This window comes from Leptopilina heterotoma, unplaced genomic scaffold (assembly GCF_015476425.1).
Source record: "Leptopilina heterotoma isolate Lh14 unplaced genomic scaffold, ASM1547642v1 Lhet_167, whole genome shotgun sequence".
NCBI classification, from domain to species: domain Eukaryota; kingdom Metazoa; phylum Arthropoda; class Insecta; order Hymenoptera; family Figitidae; genus Leptopilina; species Leptopilina heterotoma.
In genome coordinates, this window is record NW_025110883.1 from 91,506 (window position 1) to 114,488 (window position 22,983).

A 22,983-nucleotide genomic window follows, 5' to 3' on the forward strand; every position below is an offset into this window, starting at 1 on the left:
ATCAAATGATTATTCCCTACTTTTGAATTTCATTCAATATACAATTTAGGTTATTGAGGATTCGCGTATCTGGTCATTTATAAATTGTAAATTCGGCATAATGAGCATTCGAACTTATGTTTTTGGTACAGAGGGTAGCACCCCATCCCAATTGGTAGAAATGTAATTTATCACATCTAGGTTGTTTCATATAATCATAGTTGAAAGTTTATTTACCGTCAACGCGGCACCACATAAAGTTAAAGAAAATGAAAAAAGAATTATAATTGATTAATTTACTACTTGAAATTAGTTAGAAAAGTGCAATTCGTTACAATGTTACGAATTGCAAATAGTGAATATTTCTATAGGAATGTGCGGTCAAAAATATTTTACATATTTTTATTAAGTTGCATAGTGATACCCATATTGTCGAAAGCACACGAACATTCACATGATCACGATCACGATCACGATCACGATCACGATCACGATCATGATCATGATCACCACGAGCATAATCATGAACCACCAAGTTTTAAATATTCGAAACAAGCAAATGAAGATTTTGCTGATCAGATAAATTCAGCGCATCATAAACATGCTGAAGACTCAAAACAATCTACGTATGATCCCAGTGATATTTTTGTTCGAGCTATGGGATCAACTTTACTTATTTCCTTAGCGCCGTTTCTTTTGCTTTTTGTCTTGCCAATAGATAACAGTCAAGAGCGAGAGCCTTTTTTGAAAATTCTTCTAAGTTTTGCCTCTGGTGGCCTACTTGGAGATGCTTTTCTGCACTTGATACCTCATGCTCTAGTGCCTCACTCTCATGGCAAGGAAGATAAAGAATCACACTCACATGTTCACAATCATGATCATGGTCATGCCCACAGCGAGGAACACGGTCATGATATGACTGTTGGATTGTGTGTTTTGTTAGGGATCGTCACATTTCTAGTTGTAGAAAAATTAGTGAGAATATTGAAAGGCGACAGTGGTCACACTCATTCGCACAATCACAATCAGACTGACATAAGTATCGCAGGATACTTGAATCTAGCAGCAGATTTTCTACACAATTTTACAGATGGTTTGGCTATTGGTGCTAGTTATTTGGCTGGAGAAAATGTTGGATATGTGACTACATTCACAATATTATTACATGAAGTGCCTCACGAGATAGGCGATTTTGCCATTTTAGTGCAAAGTGGTTGCAGTAAAAGAAAGGTTATTTCGCAGTTAAATTTCCAGTTTTATATTATAGTACTACAATAATAAATTGTTTAATAACTTTAATTCTTCTCCTTCTGTTTCAGGCAATCTTATTACAATTACCAACTGCTCTTGGTGCTTTATTAGGAACGTACATTTCACTTCTAGTGGAAGGAATGGGTAAATATTAATTAAAATCAATTTGTTTTGTTGTCTGATACCTATTAATGGTCTTTTCAAATCATTTAAAAAATAAATATGAATAAATATACTTTAATTTTAGGAGATTTTGCAACGCTGTGGATTCTACCGTTCACAGCTGGTGGCTTCATTTATATAGCAACGGTCTCTGTTATTCCTGAATTACTATCAGATACAAAGTTTTGGCAATCTGTTAAGGAAATTATTGCTTTATTACTTGGAGTTTATATGATGGTACTTATTGCACAAAATGAATAATACATTTTTGTGATTTGTTTTTCAAAAATTAAATTAGAAAATTTCTATCTATTTTTTGATACTTTCATTATTCAAAATACAATGTTTCAATACATTTTAAACTTTCAATAAAGTTTGTGTGCCTATATTTTTGCAACACAAAAAATTTAAATAGTAAATTCAAAATTTGCATTTAATTATTACTAATTTACATAAGTTGAATTCGCAGAAAAGTTATTTACAATTTCATGAAAAGAAGTTATATACATAATTGTACATAGAATGACAAGAACTATAAGGAAATTACATTTTTCTTAAGATTCAACATTATATAAAGATATGTAAAAAAAATTAAATTCCAGTTTAAAGAAAATAATTCGTCACATTATTTGAAAACCTAATTTTTTTTATAATATTTCGATTAACTAAGTTTTATTGACTGAACTGCTTTTAATAATGACTCTGGATCTGGTTTATCGGAAATTGCATTAACTACAATACCAGCGTTTGTTAAAGATTGTCCAGTTATCGAACCTATAGCGATAGTTTTAATTCTTTTGAAAATTGTCGCTTTTGCACCTAATGCTATTAATAAATTATCTACAACTGAAGGACTAAAGAATACAACTATTTGGGGCGTCAGTTTAAATATTCGCTCCGCATCTTGTTGAAGAGTGTCGCAAGGTATAGTTTTATATGAAATTATTTTTTTAATTTTATATTCATTTTCTATTAAATGGTTTTCAATGGTGTCTCGAGAAATTTCACTACAAGGATAAAGTATAGGTTTATCTTTACATTTTAAATTAGTTGAAATAAATTTCGCTAGATTCTCAGAATTACCACAATGAGAACCAAAACAACTGCGCAAATTTAGACATTTTCTGGCTAAATTTTCTGTTGACGGTCCAACACAATAAACTGGCAATTCTCTCCATTGACTTAAAATATTAGGATGCTTGGTTAAAATTAAGTCAACCGCCTCCACAGAACGAGGACTTGTTAATATCATGCCTGAAATATAAGACATATTACAAATGAATATATTTTTATAATGACAAATATACACATTATGAAATAATTACCTGAATAAGAATCTGTCTTAAAAAGACATTTTTCTAATTCACATTGATTGATAAATATAAAACAAATAGTAGGCAAATATTCAAAATTATATCCGGCTTTTTCAAATATACTTTTGTAATTATCAATAGTTTCATTATTATTAGAAAAACTTTTACAAAGAACTATGTTAACTGGTGCTTTTGACATTATAATTCTCTTTATAAAGAAAGTAAACAATTAGAATTTTTAAAAATAGTTGATTTAATAGTCATAATAACTCAGCTGTTATGGAAGTGCAAGAAAACTATATTGTCAAATGTCAAGAGAAGAGAAACCACAAAAATATGACAGTATTTGGGTATTAAAGGTATTTCTACAAATCTATCGTTTTTTTTTTTTTTTTATTAAAGGTACACAGTCAAAAAGCCTAAGGGTGGAGTCCCATGACAGCGTTTTGCGTTGCGTTGTAATGGGAGAGAAAAAGACGCAAATATACGTTTGCTGCATTCTCTCTTATTACAACGCAACGCAAAACGCTGCCATGGGACTGCGGCCTAAGGCTGGAGTCCCATGGTAGCGTTTTGCGTTGCGTTTTGTAACTAGGCAATGAGTGCAAATAGAGCAAACCTATATCTGTATCTCTCTCACACTCATGGCCTAGTTACAAAACGCAACGCAAAACGCTACCATGGGACTCCACCCTAAGCACAATTGCTTCGTTCGCAAACGCAAAGCATGAGTTAAAAAAGGACAGAAATATATATTTTTATCTCTTTCTATCTCATGGTTCAGGTTCGCGAACGACTTTCGCAAATCAATTGTCCGTTGGACTTAAAGCCAATCAAATTTAGCCACACGACCATGAAAAGTCTATTCCGCTTGTTCAAAATACCGGAGGTGTATATAAGGCTGCGGTTACACCTCTGCAGGCTGCCTGCCTGCGCAGGCAGGAGCAACGAGAGTAAGGGAGAAGTTTGAAGTCACTGACTCTCTTACTCTTGTACGTTACCATGACAACCTGCAGTCAGGCAGGCTGCCTGCAGAGGTGTAACCGCAGCCTAAAGGCATTTGCACATTTGAAAATATTTGGGCAAGCGAGGTCGTAAAAATTTTGTGCTCGTCCAAAAATTTAAAAGTGTGCAAGCATCTTAAGGCGCTTGTACTCTTCCTTGTTTTCTGATTGGCTATGCTTATAGAGATTATCAGAAAAATTTAAAGTTTTCAAAGTTCTCTATCCCAAAAGCCAGAAGGTGTACAATCAGGGTACGGTCCCATGCTGAGCAGAAAACAGAATGCAAAGCAGAATTTCGTGAGTGCAAGAGAGATAGTCAGATATCACTATCCTTTCCACTCTCATGGAGAGTCCACAATAGGTGCAAAAGGCAAGAAGTGCAAGTGCGAACCAATGCTAAAGGTGCTTCTATACCTCCGGTGGATTGGTCAAGCAATCGGCTCGATGAATTTTCACGGTCGGAAAATGTACTTTCATGGCGGGTATTTTTGAATAAGTAAATGTTGAAAAGGTTTTTACTTGAAAATTTATTTAAAAAAATGATTTTATCATAGAAATTCTTTTGAAATTTATGTTAAAAAACATGTTTTATTTCAAAAGTTATCAAATTTTAATTCAAAATGTTTTAATTTTCCAAAGAAGAGTAAAAAGCCTAATGTTTTTGAAATGCTAGTACAGACGGTACAGACTGTTTGTTATGAATGTACATAACCTAGCGTTGTGTTGTCGTGCTTGTGATATTATATTCTAAATTTAATGATTTTATTATTATTATATTAAATAATAATGAACAGACAACACAACGCTAGGTTATGTACATTCATAACAAACAGTCTGTACCGTCTGTACTAGCATTTCAAAAACATTAGGCTTTTTACACTTCTTTGGAAAATTAAAACATTTTGAATTAAAATTTGATAACTTTTAAAATAAAACATGTTTTTTAACATAAATTTTAAAAGAATTTCTATGATAAAATCATTTTTTTAAATAAATTTTCAAGTAAAAACCTTTTCAACATTTACTTATTCAAAAATACCCGCCATGAAAGTACATTTTCCGACCGTGAAAATTCATCGAGCCGATTGCTTGACCAATCCACCGGAGGTATAGAAGCACCTTAAATGTATAGGAATCGCACTTGCACTTGGACTTGCTACCTACATATTTGCACATATTGTGGACTCTCCATCACGAAATTCTGCTTTGCATTGTGTTTTCTGCTCAACATGGGACCGTACCCTCACCTTTAGGTCTTGAAGCTATTCGTAGATTATGAACTCGACGTAAATGTACGTGCGCCCTAAGAAATAGTTTTCAATAGCGGGAAATTTAAATAATCCAATAAAAAATTTGTAATCAACATGACGTGTCATGGTAGCGACTATATATCACAAAATACTTAGTGTGTATCTTTTCAATATTTAATTACCAATCTTGCTATTAAAATTAACATTTTATTGTAGACAATATAATGTGGAGTTGTGAATTCACTTTTATGTAATTTCTATTTCTTTAAAACATCATTGAAAAGTCATTTGCACAAAGCAAAAATAATAATAAAGGACAATGATGTTAAGATTGATAAGTGTTTTGTGCGTAATTCCTCTTATTCCAGGATTTTATTTACCTGGATTAGCACCGGTGAATTTTTGCAAAGCCGGTGATACGACAGAAACTTGTAAGGTACGTTATTTTCTATTAAATCAACTAAAATAAGTTTATTTCGAATGCAGCGTTTTTATTAACATCAAGTGTTAAACACAAATCGGTTTCAGTATACTATAGAGTATAATTATTATTGTCACTAAAAAAAATTTCTTGAAACATAGTTATTTTTTCTTTTCTTGTTTAATGAAGAATTTGTAAAATTCTTTACCAAAAAAAAAAAAAAATAATCACATTTAAACGTTATTAAATACTTACCAGTGAGAATTGAATGCTATATATATGTTTTATATATATATATATATATATATATATATACATACTCATCCAATGATTATTATTATTATTATTATTATTATTATTAATGTAAATCGTGTTGAAACTTTACATATTTATATTATGATTTCAGTCGGAGATAAATATGTTTGTAAATCGACTAAACTCGGAACAAAATGCTCTTCCCTATGAATATCATCAGTAAGAAAACTATTATACCATTATATGAGTAAAATAAATTGTTTCCTTATATATATATATTTTTATTTGAAGTGCTTCTATTAAATTTAAAGTTTTAATGGAACAAGACTTGAAATTACTTTTAATTATTAATGTTTCAGTTTTGACTTTTGTCCAAGTGATGAAAGTTTATCACCAGTTGAAAATTTAGGCCAAGTTGTATTTGGAGAACGAATTAGACCTTCTCCCTATAAGGTACTGTATATAATAATATGGCTTGTGTGAAATTTATATTAAGATTTGCATTTGAAATTAAAAAAAATTAAATCATTTTTCGTTGTATATTTTTCTTAAAATTTTCTAATTTTACGCTGATTGTTTACAGCTTGAATTTTTGAAAACTTATAACTGTGCAAAAGTTTGTGTTAAAACTTATACTGGTGGAAATGAAGAAGACAACAGAAAATTGCAGTTACTTAAGAAAGGAATGGCACTCAATTATCAGCATCATTGGATTGTTGGTGAGATTAATTTCTATTATTACATTTACTAATACTATTATTGTTATTTTTATTAACAAAATTATATTCAATTAGACAATATGCCAGTAACATGGTGTTACTCAGTAGCAGAGGATCGTCAATATTGTAGTATTGGTTTTCCGATGGGATGTTTTAATGGCCAAACACGAACAGAAGAAGATCCTTGCGGCATTAATGTAAGTGTGATTAGAAATGATTAGAAAAAATATATTATGTCAGTCCATTCTGTATTTGTAAATGAGTTTTTTGCATTTTTTTTCTTTTAGCCCAACTACAACAAATTAAATACATATTACTTGTTCAATCATGTGGATTTAACAATTACTTATCACAGCGGAGCAAAGGAGGAATGGGGTGCTGGTTTCAAAGAAAATGGAGGGCGTATTATATGTAAAAATATTTTTCTTTATACGAATATTTATTTCTAATCTTACTTGATTAGAAACAAAAAAAAAAAAAAAATTCATTCGTGTTTCAGCTGTTAAGGTAAACCCTCGAAGCATTAAGCATCCAGAAAAAGTATTGGATTGTGTATCAACTAGTCCTTTGGAAATTCCCGCAGATGAGCTTCATCAAGGAGATAAATTGGCTATCACATATTCATACTCTGTTAAATTCCAGGTGAGTGACAAATTGAGTAAAAACATTTAATCATTTATTGTTTTAACTTTATATAAAGAACATGGGGAACTTGAATTGTGAATAAAATAATAAATCTTTTTAAGGAAAATAATGTTATCAAATGGTCTTCAAGATGGGATTACATTCTAGAATCAATGCCACATACAAATATTCAATGGTTCAGCATTTTGAATTCACTGGTTATTGTATTATTTCTGTCAGGAATGGTTGCAATGATTATGCTTCGAACTTTACACAAAGATATTGCTCGCTACAATCAGGTAACTGCTGTTTTAGTTTTATTTTATGTTTATCCTAATACATTAATTATGTACACATAATGAATTGTTTGTGCTACTCTATATAAATATCCCATCTTGTAAAATTTTTCAGCATTACTTTTAGTTTTAAATGCTGCTATTTTATTATTAGAAGTCTGTTAAAAGAAGAAAAATAATGATATCTCATTTTTTTATATTTAATATTGTGTAAGATAATTAAATTTACTTAATTTTACTAAGAACACTGAGAATAAACACTTTTTATTTCTTTAATAATAAAATGATAAACTAAATTTTGAATACTAATTAAAACTAATAATATATTTTGAAAGCATTGTTAACAAGAAATTTTGTGTACACCTTTAATTGGACCTGTTTGTTTTAAATTTCTTGCCGCTAATTAGTTGTAGCAAAACTGTAGTGACATTTATGTCTTGCCGTTGCAACAAAACAGGTATACTTCCAGATAGAGTCAGGCGAAGATGCGCAAGAAGAATTTGGATGGAAACTGGTTCACGGCGATGTATTTCGACCTCCTCGGAAAGGAATGCTTCTATCTGTTCTCTTGGGATCAGGCATCCAAGTATTTTTCATGACTCTTGTTACTTTAGGTAAGTCGATATTATTTTGACAATTTTAATATTACAATTTCTAATTTTATCAAATTTTTTAATTTTCAGCCTTTGCGTGTCTCGGATTTCTATCGCCTGCAAACAGAGGAGCTTTAATGACTTGTGCAATGGTTTTATACGTTTGTTTGGGAACAACTGCCGGTTACGTTTCGGCTAGAATGTACAAAAGTTTTGGTGGTGACAAGTGGAAATCGAACGTACTTCTCACAGCGATGCTCAGTCCGGGGTACGAATTGCCTACATTTCTAATGATAAATGTTAATAAGTACCTATAATAGAATTATTTATTAAATAGTGCAATCTTTACAGAATCGTCTTCAGTTTATTCTTCGTAATGAATCTTATCTTTTGGTCGAAAGGCAGTTCTGCTGCTGTGCCATTCAGTACACTTATAGCTCTTTTGGCTCTCTGGTTTTGCATCTCAGTTCCACTGACTTTTATTGGAGCTTATTTTGGATTCAGAAAACGAGTATGTACTTTTTAAATTCAATGTAAAATTAAATTTAATCAAGTTGACATGTAATTTTCTTTTCGTAGCCTTTGGAACATCCAGTAAGAACGAATCAAATTCCGAGACAAATACCTGAACAGAGTTTCTACACACAAGCAGTACCTGGAGTAGTAATGGGTGGTGTTTTACCATTTGGTTGCATTTTCATACAATTGTTCTTCATTCTAAACTCTCTTTGGTAATAATAATTTCCGTCGCATTGTATTTTCATGATTCTAATTGTTACTATTAACTGTTGTATGTTTTCACATTTCAGGTCAAATCAAATGTACTACATGTTCGGCTTTCTCTTTTTGGTATTTTTGATTTTGATCATTACTTGTTCAGAAACGACCATTCTCCTCTGCTATTTTCATCTCTGCGCAGAAGTAAATAAATAATATATATATATATATTTTTATTCTCTTATGTTTTTTTAATGAGAGAAATAATTTTTTTTTCTTTTCTTAAAGGACTATCAATGGTGGTGGCGCAGTTTCTTAACTTCTGGATTCACAGCTTTTTATCTTTTAATTTATTGTGTACATTATTTTATGACGAAATTGAATATAGAAGATGCAGTTTCAACTTTTCTTTACTTCGGATATACATTTATAATTGTCTTCTTGTTCTTCCTATTGACAGGTATTTAATTTATGTACTTACATCTTTTGCTAATTACAATTTAGCTTTTATTATATATAATTTAATTTTTTTACTACTTGCGAATAAGTAAATAATAATAATTAACTAGACATTTATTTATTCAATGAGACATTTGTAATTAAATACGTAATGCTTTTTTTAGGGTCGATTGGATTTTTTGCATGTTTCTGGTTCGTGAGAAAAATTTACAGTGTAGTAAAAGTTGACTGAAACAAATAACAAGTAAGTGACAACATTTTTAAATGTGTCATAATCTACGCAAACGATAATTGTCGTACTTTCAATTGGAAAATCGTAAGAAATGTTTAGATTTATTTAAAAAAGTTCTGCAAAAACAAAAAGTACTACAAAAAACTAAAAAAAAAAAAAAAAAAAAAAAAAAAAAAAAAAAAAAAAAAAAAAAAATTTATACCATACGTACATATAAATGTAACTTGACCGTAATTTATTTAAAGGCACATTAAAACATGAATAATTTTTTTCATCACTCGTTTGTCAACAGTCGAGCGCCTTCGTTAAATTTCTCGTCCTTGGCGCGGTTGTTCGCTACAAAAACAGTTGGGCAGCAGTCAAGTTTAATAACTTAACTGCTACCACCGCGTACAATCGAGCGTTGAGCGAATTATTTATTACATCCAGACGCTCAACTGTATGTGTTTGTACTTTTTTCCTTAGAGTAATAATAATTTCTTCAATACTGAGTTATAAAATCTAAATAATTTCATCATCAGCAAAATTATTACTGCAAATAAAAATTTATTATTCGACTATAATTTTATATAAAATGTGAATGCAAGGTTGCCTACAAAAGTGGTCAGTTATTTGAAAATGAAAAGAAAACTGAGAATTACTTTGTAGCGCGGTTGTATATCTATTGTTGTAAATAAAAGATGACGAGAAAGAGAATATTACAATATGAATAACTAATTAATTGTGCAAAAAAATTTATATACATATATATATATATGTTACTTTACAATTTTAATAGGTAATAAATATTGTTATATTAATTAATATTAATATAATAATATTAATGATATTTAATTTAATTTTAATAATATTGATGTTTATTTGAAAATTTTACACATTTTGCATATATTTTTTCTTTTTTTAAGTAATTGTAAATAATTATATACACAGAATGAAAATCTGTTTGACGAATAATAAGTTTAACCTTTTAGTAATGTTTATAATTTCCTGCTCGCTATAATGATACTCGTGTATTATGAAACATTTTTCATTAAACACTTTTATGATATCTTAATAAACAGTATTTATAAACAATTAGCGCATTCTGTATGATTTGACAGTCCATAAGACAAAAGTGTAATTTAAATTTAATTAAAGTATTTTCACTTTTTAAATTTCACTTTCTTCGTAAGAAGAAAAAGAATCTTGAATCACGATCAATCTTGGGTTGAAAGGTGTACATCTTATGAAAACAATTATCTGAATTGCATTCTCCTGCTGACAGTGCTAGTCGCTGACCTGCAAGAAGTGTAGTTTAATGCTGCGGCAATAGAAGACTTGATCCGTCTCGATATTCTGAAAGCATGAATTGTCTCTAATGCTAGTGAAAAATAATTGAGTAATAAAAAATAAAATTGCAATCAATTTTAAAAAAGGAACATTGAAAATAATCAATCCTGCTCTACGATTTTAATAGAACCATTTCTCAAAAATTGATTAGTTTTAATCTTATTTTTCTTTTAAGAGCAAAAAAAAGTTGTAAAAAAAATAAGATGGTAAAAGTTTAAGAAAATTAATATTCCAGTGAATTTCAATCACAACATTTCGAATGATTTCGAAGGAAAGTGAAAACAAATTTTGTTCTATAAAATCAATCTGCAGGATAGAAATCTGGCTTTAAAGGGTCTTTAGTTGTGATAAATGAAACAATTTTCTTTTTTCTATTTTCTAGGAGTTCGTCGACGTCGATGATCTCTATTTCTCTCAGCTCGCCTCATTTCTTCAAGCCTGCGTGCATGTTCAGCCATATGCTGCCTTCTCATTTCCTCCTTTACTACGATCTGAAACAAATTTAGTTTACGATGATATTCTTGATTCTCTCGATCGGTGATCGGACATGTTATTGTTTGAGCATATCAACCATTATGTTTTACCTGTTCGTTGGTGAGTGGTAGCCAATATATGCAAGGAGTAGCTTTTGTTTTTCTAAAGAGATCATCCAAGAGTTTTGCCGGAGGAGGCTCATCTTCTTTTTTCTTAAATTTCCGTGCTGGCGCTGGCAAATGAATTTCTGTGACTGGAGATTGACTTCTTTGCCTCTTCTTTTTCTCCATTTCTTTTTTTTCTCGATCGTCTTTCAAAACATGCTGTTGGCCATCTTCTTTTCCCAAATCCCATTCTCGCACCACCGTTACTTTTACTCCTCCAGTTTGATTTCTTTCCTCGCGTATCCAATCGTGCTGCCAAGAATCTGTCTGCCCAAAGGAATCATCCTTGCGAGAATTGTTTACATCTTGAGAAGATTCTTGAGCCAACTCCATGTCTTCCTTTGTTGCATATTCCACTTGTAACTTTTTTGGATTTGACAGTGGCCAAGAAATTCCATGCAATGCCTGTCTTGTCTCAAAAGCTTGATCTTCGTTACTATACTATTTATTATAAAAAAAGAAAAATGATAAATGTAAATGATTAACAATAATAGTTTTTTTTTTAATTTTTAAGAAAAATAATTTTCTTACAATCTTTGAATACTACTTGAAAATAATGACTAACCTGAACGTAACATTTCGATTTAATTCTATCCATCCAGAAACCATTCTCCAAAATGGTTCCAGTGCGAGAAAGAAGTTCTTTAATTTGAGTTAGAGTGAACGGGCGCACTAAATTCTTTATCAAAAGTACATTTGTTACTTTCACTATAGATGGACTTGTCAACATCGTTTGAGGAATGTCTTTTACTACAGATATTTTTCGCCTTGAACCTGCAATCATAAATAATGATAAATAATCATAAATAATCAATAATATGTAATTGGAAATTTCAATAAAATGATGGAGTATATTTATATATATTCACCCATGTGATTGTCGGCTTTTGTATCTCCTTTTCTGGAACCTTCATTTTTTGAAGCAATAGTTTCTTCTCGAACAATATATTCACCATTACTATCACTTGTATTATGTTTGTCACGACTTTTATCTCGAAACTGTTCTTCTTCGACGTCTTTTGAAAGACGCACTTCAGTTATTGACAGTGGTTTAGCTCCTGGTACTAATACCTAAACATTTAAATAAATATTATTATGGTTACTAATATAATAGAAAATAATAATATAATGGAAAATATTTGTTTACCTTTAAAGAATCCGTAGAGACGGAAAATTCAATACTGGTGTCTGTTGAAAGAACTGTTCCCCACCTTCGTCTTTTAGGAACTCGTTTTTGTTCTGTTTTTTCACTTGTATGATTTGTCTGAAATTCAGAAATATACTATTATTATATTTATTAATATAAAATAATGTTTTTATCTTCAAGTGGAAAATTAATAGTAACCTTAACTGGACTTGAATCAATTTTTTCACATAGATTGCTTTCTTCAACTTTAATTTCATCTGCAGAGTTGCGAGTACCACTGTAAAAGAGAGAAGTGAAAAAATTAAATTAAAATTATTAGATGTCAATAAAAAAATATCGAAAAAATGCATCACAAAAAGCTACTTACAATGTTCTTTTTAAGTTGATTTTTGCCGGTTTTTGACTAGATGTAATTGCCTCTAAATGAATATTTGATGCATGGCTTGAATTGTTATCGTTCTTTTCATTTTCTTCATCAACCTGTTCCTCTCTTTCTTTACTGTTTAATAAAGATGAATTATCATTTGGTACTAATGATTTTGAGCGACTTCTATCTCTTGATAATGGCAATTCCTCTTCCTCTTCCTCCTCCTCCTCTTCAGGAGTATCTGGTTGTTTTGATTTTCTTTCCAAGGACGGATCGTCTTCTGATTCAGGAGTATCAGAATAGGAAGATTCGCGATATTTACTACGATTTTTTCGACGATTGGAACGAGATGATGCTCTTATACTTGATCGTACATTCATTTGTGCTTCATCTATTGAATTTGAGTCCGAATGAACTTTCACCTGATCTTCATCGCTACTTGAATCATTGCGATCGTCCTTTTCAAACGTGACAACGTCTTCCTTTTGAGGTGATTCCTGATCTCTTTGAGGTGTAGTCACACTGCTTTTTGCAATTTCCATTACTGTTGGTAAAACTTCTCTTTCCGGTTCTTGTGTTTGACATTCTTCTTTAGGAAGAACAACATCGTCTGAAACAAGTTCTTCCTTTGGGGAAAGATGTACTTTTGAATCTTGAAATATTTCTTCTTTCGCTTCCGGAACTTGCTCTGATGAAATTTTCTCCTCCGTTTGAGGAACCTCTTGCTGTTCGGGTAGAATATCATTGTTTCCTTCCTTCGATTCCAAATTGGAATCGACAGGAGTTTCATCCACCAACGCCGGCGAAACCAGTTCTTCTTTTGCTTCGGCTTCTGCATCCTCCTGTTGTTGTTGCTGTTGTTGTTCCTGATTATCCTCATTTTCTCCCATTTCCTTTAGTTCTAAGACATCCGGGTCGACGAGTTGTCCGCAAAAGGTGGGATCTGTAGATGTGCCAGTGGGTTCGCTCATGATATCGAGGGTGAAACAACTTGCCTCATTTATATCGCCTTGTAGATCTATGTTGGGTTTATCGTCAGACAAGTTGGCTGAAGTGGATTCAGGTAGGGCCTCCTTGTAATCACTTACCTCTTGGTTGGAGTCCTGACCTAGGGATAAAGAGGAGACATCGTCTGGTCGCTTGTCGCTGAACTCTACTTGAGGAGAGTTCAGTCGCTCGTCGTTCGAGTCAATCTCCTCCGCAGTTCCCTCACCACTCCCCTGCCACTTGTGTGACTTTTTCCTATTCGACGAATTGTCTGATGTTTCCGAGATATTGCGCTGTCTGCATAACTTGAGCTTTTGTATTTCACCTGGCGATGCGTCAGCTCTAGCCACTTTCCACACGGAACCATTGTCCTCGGTTTCTGGCGAAGAGTCCTTTTCCTCAACATTTACAGCTGCAACTACTGGTTCGCTTTGTTCAGGAGCTGCTGCTGCTGCTGCTACTGCTTTCACGTCCTTACTTTGAAGCCGAGTTAAATCTTTTTCTCTTGAAAGAGAAGCATCAGATGTTGTGTCTTCTTGCGAATCATCTCTTTCAGGAGATGAAGATGTTGCTCTTTTTCCACGTCTACGTGCTGATTTTCTTGTCGGCTTCTCAACTTTCTTCTCTGGAGAACCTTTCGTTTTATTCCTTTCACTTTTACGCCTCATATCTGCATTAAAAAAAGATTAAATTAATTAAATGACAAATGAAAACAATACAAATAAAGCTAGCAATATCAGAATGGAAACTGCCAACTGGTCTTAAAGCAAGTTCCTATTTTCACGAGTTCGCTACATGCAATAATTAATTTTGTCAATCAAGTCTTTTTAATTAGCTAATTATTATTTTTACAACATTTATCAATTGTTAAAGATAAAAGACATAATTATAATCTAGGGAATATCGATTAAATAAAAAAAAAATTCATATTCATTACATTATGTGTACATATTAAATTATATTAATATATATAAAAAGTTTGTTATTTTATCATATATAAAAGAAACGCTTTACTTTTCATTGATTGGTTTGCTTTCATATAGGCTGGGGTTAGATTTTATATATATATATATATATATATATATATATATATATATACCTATGTATATGCAGGAAATGTGTAAACATCTAAAGTCAAAATATTATCCAAACATAATTATAATTTAATCAATCGTCAACAAAAATTTGTCATTAAATTCTCTTAGACTCATTAAACCGTAAGAATAAAAATGAAACAAGTTTTATTTAAATTACACATATACAAAACAGTAAAGTTAATCAGATATTTCTCATGACAGTGTATTCGCATCGTTGCGGGCAATAGTCAACGAGAAATAAATGATTTCAAACTCTAAAAATAATTTTAAAAATTCTTTACCTAAAAATATTTCCTTCCGTATAAAATGAATCAATTAAGTCTTGGCTTTCTGCAAACTTTCAAATATTTAAATAAAACAGAAGCACCACATTAAAAGTAATTTTATTACACTCTTTTTAACGCTTAAACGAAAAATGGTAGATTCACTCAAATATGTGATAGGAAACTATTATAACAAAATATCACGGTGCAAGCTAGTTCATAATGGTAGAATCTTTATGGTGATCACACAATAAGTAAAATTGAATAAATGGCAGAACCTCTGAAATACGTTTTCTCTAAAGGCCTTTCTCCAATACGATGCTAAGAGCAAGCGTTGCGTTCGTTTCTATGGCAACTAATTCATGGAACATTTACACATTCGATAAAAATTGTCCATAACGGAAAATCCACATTAGAGTAAGAGTAACACATACACAGTCTGTCTCTCTTACTCCAATATAGATTTTTCATTGTGGACAATTTCTACTAAAGGCCTAAACACAACTGTTTCGTGAACGCAAAGAATTAATTAGAAAAGGATAGAGATATATATTTGTGTCCTTTTCTATCTCACGCGTTTCGTTTGCGAATGACTGCGTTGCGTTGATTTTAGCATGTGTTGCTATAGCAACCGACGAAGACGCAGAGTTGCTATGGTAATGTACAAAAAGAGTGAGAGAGATACAAACAATTGCCTATCTCTCTCACTCTTGTACGTTAGCATGGAAACCTGCATGCATGAGCCATGGAGCGTTTATAGCTAGGTTGTCATGGTAACATACAAAAATAAGAGTCAGTCACTTTCTCTCTCTCTCTCTCTCTCTCTCTCTCTCTCTCTCTCTCTCTCTCTCTCTCTCTCTCTCTTTCTTTCTCTCTCTCTCTCTCTTGTAAGTTCTGCGATCCATTCTGCGCAATTTGCTGAGCTGTGACCGTGCCTTAATACCTAGAATGTTAGGGTGCGATTCCATGTATGCAGAATACGTCGACCGAAAGCAGAAAATCATGAGAGTGAAAAGAACAACAATATCTATCTATCTCTTTCGCACTCATGATTTTCTGTTTTCGGTCGACGTATTCTGCTGTAATGGGATTGCACCCTTATGTTGTTCACAAATGACGTGAATATAATTACATAAACAATTTACAAAATATGATTATCTGATTTTCTTATTTTTAGACTGATTTTTTTCACACTATATAATGCCAAATGTAAATAATATATGAAGCATATCGTAAATTTGCTACAAGTTTTTTCAAAATAAATAATTAGTTTGAATCAAAAGTCGTTTATTGAAAATATAATTTATGCATCTTTATTGTTTATTATTATGTTATTTATGTTCAATTGAAGCATAACATGTTGAAAACATTTGTTCTCATACTTTTCCGTGTATAGTGAGAATTACTTTTATATAATTTAAAAAAGTATACATATAGGTAATAAATAATGAGTTGAGAAGTTGATACTTATTTATTTGTTTTTTAAATTATTAAAAAGTCAATGAAGTAAAAAAAATTTTTAAAAATGATCCTAAAATGAAGAATGACGCGTGAAGATTTAGCAATCTCTAAAGCAAAAGGTGTATCATCACCATCATGTTAATTTCAGAAATTCAGCAACTGTGACTGTGAGTTAATTATGTCTCGCGAGACTATTAATGTCGGGTAGAATGGACACCGCGATGGGCTATTTAGGCCCTTGTATACAAAATATAAACTTTATATATATACGTATACATAGTTGATATTATGTAAGCGACTTCGCCGACCCTCGTTACTTGAGACGTTATAATTAAGACCTTCTGTCCCATTTCCGAGAACGGCGATTTGTTACATCGGCTTTTGATTAAATACCGTGAAACTTTAGTCTCAAATGCTCGTTATTCTTAATCATACTTGCATTTTAAAAACCAAGAATCCTTTTATTACTCCTGCTAATCATCGTTTTCTCTTCATTTTTCTGACAATTTTATAAGTTTAAAAGAATAATCAAGTATGGAAAACAAAATACGCTTATTTTAGTTGATAAAATAGTTTTAGAAATAGGCAATTTTTTAATGAATGAAAAAAGTGGATTTCATGTGGATGCCATTGGACATTTATAAATGAAATGGTAATTTTGATATATTCTAACGGGAAAGGATTCAAGTCCTGAAATTCGTCAAGTCCTGAAATACTTTTCTTGATAAGTATAAAAACTCATTTGGGGCGGTAAAAATTGCAACTGTAGTTAGGATGCTTCATTGATAGTGAACACTTGGTCTCTCCCTTGCTTAGTTGCTTCTCTTAATTTTCTGGTTAAAAGTGGTTGTTCCTTCATCGTTATTACTTGAGAGCGCGTTTAATTAGCCTCTTGAAAACCCCGGACGCTGTATTATTGGCGTTTCATATTTTATAGTATTTTTTTCCTTCCTTAAGACGGAAAACTCTTTTTAACATTGTTAACGACCAATCCCTGAAAGTGCTTTTCAAAGCTGGTTTATTTCGCATTCTTAATTCGAAATTCATCTTTCATTAATTAATTCGTCTCTCTTATTCGGTTATATTTGACATTTTGCATTTCGTTTTAAAATGCAATTTCTTCATTGTAATTTGAATTGTTTGACAAATGCTTTTCAAAAGAAAAACATTATGTATATTTAATTATAAATATTTTCCATTTAAGTATTTATTTTCGTGGATCGTTACTGTTTCCACAATCTAATTGTCTAATTGAATATCCTTTAAATAGTTGAATGTTTTTTGAGGAAATGAAAGAAATAATACTTGGTTTCAATTGTAATAATAGGCATATACTTTCATGTATATTTTATTAAATTAAAATTTTAATTTATGTACATGAATAATTGTCAATTTCAATAATGTTATTTCAGAAATAATTAATCAATTATTATAAAGTGCTTTAGTCTTGCAGTGTGTCTTATTCTTTTGTTCTAAAACAATTTCTATTAAATAGAAATTTTATTGGACGGAGTTGATTTTCTAAGCGTAATGAACTGCTTTAATATATATTATATATACATATTATAGAATGTAATCTTAAAAGTAGTAGCTCTAACAGTAAATTCTTAGACGCTATTTACAGTAAATTTGAGATTTTTTAAAAATCGTCTTAATCTCAATAATTGAACAAGTTGTATATGTATAAAAAATGTGTCATATCTTTTCTTATAATCACAATTATTTATAAAAGCTAAAAATGGACGGTTTGTTCATAATAATAATAATAATAATAATAATAATTATATTATACATAATTAAAGTAAAAGTTTTGTCTTGTTTTTAGAAAACATTTTTTTAATTAATAAAAATCCTTATCAATAAAAAATAAGGACAAATGAAAATTTTAGAGAGGATTCTAGATATTTCAAGTAGAAATCTTTTCCTGCGGTATCGCACGAATCTCTATGTGAAGGATTCTTGAGTATAAAATTTGCATTAAAAACAAGAATTTTGGAAAATCCGTAAAATTAAAAATTGTTTACCTCCAAAAGAAAATTAAGGGCATTACTGCGATTATGCATACGTAGAAAACTGACATTCCTTTAAAACTCGAGGTTCCATTGCAATAATCTTCTGAACAATAACATTCCTCCCAATAAACGCCATTTTCGTAAATTCCCCAATTACACACACCTGTAACTCCAGTACTTGCCACCGAGGCACATCTTCGAATTACCTGTCTCCATCTACCGTCCCCTTAAAAGAAAAAGAAAATTATTATAATTTTAAATAAATTACCATAATTAATTATTGTTATTAATTTTCATAAACAGTGAAATGAAACTTACAAATAAAACCACGTGGACTTTGTTGTACATATTTCACACAAAATGATCCAGGCATGTGTGACTCTTCCGTATTGCATTCAATGGCGATGTTTGTTTCTTTATCAAATTTATTATATGATCCACATACATCCGAGCCTTTTGGGTCTGTATCCGAACTACACTGATAACATTTTATCGAGTCCGAGCCTAAAATTGAAATATTTTTTACAATATAACTTGAAACAATTATTTCTTCTTTTCATCTTTCGCAGTAAAAATATAAGAAAGTCTTTTATTTTAAGATAAGTTTTAAATGCATCACTGCGCTAATCAGCATATACAAATTTTTATGCAATGAAAATTGGAGAAAAATATTTTATCAATTTATTATTATTATCATTTTAACGCGGCTAATGTTATTAATTTTAAAAATTATTATCACACATTATAATTATAATGATTTTAATGTTTAATTATTTGATAACTATAAATGAATTGAATTCTTGTGTAATTTTAGTATTGTAATAGAGGAAATTTGAAAAAATTAAGGGATACTGAAAACAAACAGATCAATCGCTTGCCAAGATGGAAGCCGAGAATGAAAATATTGTTGTTTTTTTTACTAAAAATTGAAAAAGAAATTAATAATTGCGACTTACCCAAAGACATGCACAATAATGTCACACAGAATATTAGAAATCTCTTTGTTTTTAATGTCATTTTTGGCTATTTGTTTGAAATTCTTGAAGAATCTATGTTATTTCTACTGGCACTTATGTTTTACTATATACACCTGACGTCATTCCTTTGGGTGTGCCGCTATGACTCGATCTCCCACCTACAACTGCAACCAATTGCCATCTCAGGTACGAACATAAGAAAATAGTGACCCTTCCATGATCAAAAATTACTGTACATTTTTTCATTTTATTTATATAGATTTCAGCGAAATTCATTTCTACTCATTCTATGGTGATAAAACTGATGACTAAATCACTTTCAGTGAACACAATTGATTCTGAGAATCTTTAAAAAACAGTTAAATTCAATTATACATAAACTATGTCATACACTGTAAAAAAGGGAGTTAAATTTTCACTCCCCAGGGGATTCTATAAAAGTCGCACCTATTTTTGAGAGTTAAAGCGAAGGGAGTTGAAATTTACACAGTAAAAATAACAAGTTATATTAAATTAACTCCCTTTTGGAGTTGATTTTTAACTCGAAAAATTTCACTCCCAACTCCAGTGACCGTCAAATCCCTAAATTTTCTACAGTGTATAAGATAAATAAAAAAATATATAAGTATATATTGAAAATGTATAAAGAAAAAATCTATATGATTGTTACATTATATTATGATAAAAGGAATTTAAGTCAGAATTTAACTAAATGAGCTTCAAAACTTGGAATGGTTCCAGTCGTGAATATTAATATTCCATCATTTCCTGCAATTGCAGTAAATGTCTATACTTATTTAAATCAAAGAAAAAATGTATCAGTAGAAAAGGTTTATTATTGTCGCAGCAATAATTTATGTCAAAGGTGAAAATAAATAGAAATAATTAATTAGCCTTTTTATTTACTATTTACTATTTTTAGGGAGTTGGCGGTCACTGGAGTTGGGAGTTAAATTTTTTGAGTTAAAAATCAACTCCAAAATGGAGTTAATTATTAAATTACCTCCCTTTTGGAGTTGGTTCTCATTTTTACTGTGTAAATTTTAACTCCCTTTAACTCCCAAATGGGTGCGATTTTTATAGAATCCCCTGGGGAGTTGAAATTTAACTCTCTTTTTTTTACGCAGTGTAAAATGCTTTATAACATTTTTTTTATTAATTTTGTTGTAAAGAGGGGTTTTAACTTGAATCTGGACCAAGGTATTGAATGTAAAAATGAGGGTCAAATTTTTTTAGAAAGTCTTTTAAAAATCTCTTTATAAAAGGGAAAAAACATGACGTGAAATAAATCCTTTGTGATGTTGAAAATGAAATGATATTTATAAGTATATTTGAGAGGGATGGCTCTGCTTTATATATATGTTACGAATTCAACTTTTCACATTTACGGATTAAGATATGTCGTTTAAAGGAAATTTAAGATATACTTTTTATTAAAACGCTTTCATCTTAAACCCAGAATATTTGCCTTTATAATAAACTCTTCAAAGTAAAAAGTGTATTTTTTTCTTCTTTTCTTAAAATAGAATACATTATTCTTGCTTTGAGAGAATATTGTATGAGAAAAAAAATGATGTGGCAAATTTTAACATACGAGTATGGTTAGGATTATGGTTTACAATAATAATACACTATTGGTATGTATATATAGGTAATTCCACTATTCTCTCATGCGTATATGAGATCAACTGCATCATATCCACCAATAAAATATTTGCCCAAATTATGGCACAGTTTTTTAAATATCACATGCGACTTGAAGTGAACGACGTGTTATAAACGTCAATTAGTTTTGAATTATTGTGCATATATGAGAAAATGAATGAGCTTTTTGAGCGTTTAATCAAGAGATTATTATAAATCTGCCGAGAGAATGTGTTTGTCAGGGCCGAAAGTTGTTTCCTAATAAACTGTAATACACTGTTTCACATAAACCATCTGGTCACAGATAAGAAAGCCACAGGGAAAATATGGCAAGCAACGAGCCATGGCATATAATCTAAAATTACTAAGAGAACCTGTACCAAACTGTATAATAGAAGTCCCCCCCAAGCCAAAAACTGGTTACGAAGTGGCTGCCATTGTTGCAGGACGAAGCATTGTTCGCACAACTACCACACAACTACTTCGGGTAATTGGCAATTACGCGGCAAATTCACCGCGGCGCATGGTATGCGTACACTTTTCATCGGAACAGAATTCGTGCTAATGTCTTGAGCCTTAAAGTGAATGACATTTTTAGTAACCACTTTTAGAACTTATTCTTTCGGTCCTCTTTCATTTTTGGCAGCAACAGTGCCTCCAGGGAATTCCTAGTTTTCTGACAGCCACCACTGCAATTCCAGACGAACTTACAAAGAAAGTCCAGAATCCAATAAGTCCGATAACTCGTACCGCTTTTATGTATAGTTTTGCAGCAATGGATGTCCATAGGATAGTAAAGTGTCAGTTTCGTTTTAATAAATGACCCTCGACCATTCGTTTTATTATCATTTTATTTTATCTATTTCTCCTTTATTTATAGCTACAAACGCTTTAATTTTCGCTTTTATTCTTACTTGAATAATCGTTATGAATTTCATTTGTACTCCAAGAATATAGGTATTTACAAAAGCAAAATTGCGGAAAATGCTTTCTTGAAATTTGAAAAATTACCTTCATAGGCATATATATAGCATATACATAATATATTTATAATATACAGTCGAACCTGGATAAGTGGAACCTCAAGGGACCAAAGTTCTTGTTCCACTTATAGAGGTATTCCACTTATCCAGGTCATTTAAGGTCAAATTACTTGTGCAGGGACTGCAAAGAAAGTTCCACTTAAAGAGGATTCCCACTTATCAAGGGACCACTTATCCAGGTTCGACTGTATTTAGGATTGTCAGTAGGTATTTGAGTTGGAGAAAGATGAATATTTTTATTTGACATCCACGAGTCGTTCTCTCGCTCATCATTTTTTGGGGTAAGTTAAAATAATTTTAATGTGATTGTCAGGAAAGTAAGAAGCTATATAAGTAAAAAATGGAAGCAAGATAAAGACGCTTAAGGGAAGAGAGCCCTTGCTGTTGAATAAATAAAGAACTAATGACAAAAAGGAGCAAACAAAAAAATATAGTCGAGACTACTCTCGAGGATATATTTGAACATTGTGAGAATTTTAAAAGACTGCTGGAAAGAAGATTGGGAATGCGGAGCTTTCGCCAATAAATTAGGCTTCTCCTTCTTTTCTCCTGACATTGCATTGATTTCCGAGCGAGGAAAATATTTTTCAACCCCCAAGAGTGAAAAATTTATCGATGCCTTAAGTTCAATTCTAAGAAATCATTGAATAACATATATAGAAAACAAATTGTCCTCAAATCATTAGATCGAAAAATTGCTTATAGAAATTTTATTTTTTATTAGTAAGAAAAATATTATTATA

General features: G+C 31.1%; 5 protein-coding genes across 7 annotated transcripts; 2 read left to right on the plus strand and 3 right to left on the minus strand.

Moving 5' to 3' along the window:
• The first annotated feature begins 174 nt into the window (after positions 1-174).
• Positions 175-2,000, plus strand: LOC122499428 (protein catecholamines up). The gene is made up of 3 exons (XM_043607782.1): positions 175-1,209; positions 1,299-1,374; positions 1,478-2,000. The coding sequence occupies exons 1-3, from the start codon at positions 316-318 to the stop codon at positions 1,651-1,653; spliced, it is 1,146 nt and encodes a 381-aa protein (XP_043463717.1). The 5' UTR covers positions 175-315; the 3' UTR covers positions 1,654-2,000.
• LOC122499430 (uroporphyrinogen-III synthase) lies at positions 1,658-3,029 on the minus strand. Its single transcript, XM_043607783.1, has 2 exons — positions 2,718-3,029; positions 1,658-2,646 (listed from the first exon to the last, which is right to left on the minus strand). The coding sequence occupies exons 1-2, from the start codon at positions 2,902-2,904 to the stop codon at positions 2,054-2,056; spliced, it is 780 nt and encodes a 259-aa protein (XP_043463718.1). The 5' UTR covers positions 2,905-3,029; the 3' UTR covers positions 1,658-2,053.
• Positions 3,030-5,055: 2,026 nt separating this feature from the next.
• LOC122499432 (transmembrane 9 superfamily member 2) lies at positions 5,056-9,971 on the plus strand. Of its 2 annotated transcripts, none has more exons than XM_043607786.1 (15): positions 5,056-5,395; positions 5,787-5,854; positions 5,995-6,088; positions 6,219-6,354; positions 6,430-6,551; positions 6,642-6,765; positions 6,854-6,996; positions 7,101-7,277; positions 7,744-7,888; positions 7,958-8,135; positions 8,219-8,378; positions 8,447-8,598; positions 8,677-8,788; positions 8,873-9,044; positions 9,208-9,971. In XM_043607786.1, the coding sequence occupies exons 1-15, from the start codon at positions 5,279-5,281 to the stop codon at positions 9,273-9,275; spliced, it is 1,968 nt and encodes a 655-aa protein (XP_043463721.1). In that variant the 5' UTR covers positions 5,056-5,278; the 3' UTR covers positions 9,276-9,971. The 2 variants fall into 2 exon arrangements, with proteins under 2 accessions (XP_043463721.1, XP_043463720.1); XM_043607785.1 differs by having other exon boundaries at positions 5,057-5,395; positions 7,732-7,888.
• A 953-nt stretch (positions 9,972-10,924) lies between these two features.
• Positions 10,925-15,291, minus strand: LOC122499431 (apoptotic chromatin condensation inducer in the nucleus). The gene is made up of 8 exons (XM_043607784.1): positions 15,122-15,291; positions 12,757-14,413; positions 12,588-12,666; positions 12,390-12,506; positions 12,112-12,313; positions 11,808-12,016; positions 11,189-11,683; positions 10,925-11,095 (listed from the first exon to the last, which is right to left on the minus strand). Exons 2-8 carry the CDS (start codon positions 14,409-14,411, stop codon positions 10,976-10,978), a joined length of 2,877 nt encoding a protein of 958 aa, XP_043463719.1. The 5' UTR covers positions 14,412-14,413; positions 15,122-15,291; the 3' UTR covers positions 10,925-10,975.
• Positions 15,292-17,873: 2,582 nt separating this feature from the next.
• On the minus strand, positions 17,874-21,873 carry LOC122499436. 2 transcript variants are annotated; one of them, XM_043607792.1, is made up of 4 exons: positions 21,578-21,873; positions 19,533-19,717; positions 18,895-19,080; positions 17,874-18,802 (listed from the first exon to the last, which is right to left on the minus strand). In XM_043607792.1, exons 2-4 carry the CDS (start codon positions 19,591-19,593, stop codon positions 18,585-18,587), a joined length of 465 nt encoding a protein of 154 aa, XP_043463727.1. In that variant the 5' UTR covers positions 19,594-19,717; positions 21,578-21,873; the 3' UTR covers positions 17,874-18,584. The 2 variants fall into 2 exon arrangements, with proteins under 2 accessions (XP_043463727.1, XP_043463726.1); XM_043607791.1 differs by lacking the exon at positions 21,578-21,873 and having other exon boundaries at positions 19,533-19,921.
• Between the last annotated feature and the right edge of the window lie 1,110 nt (positions 21,874-22,983).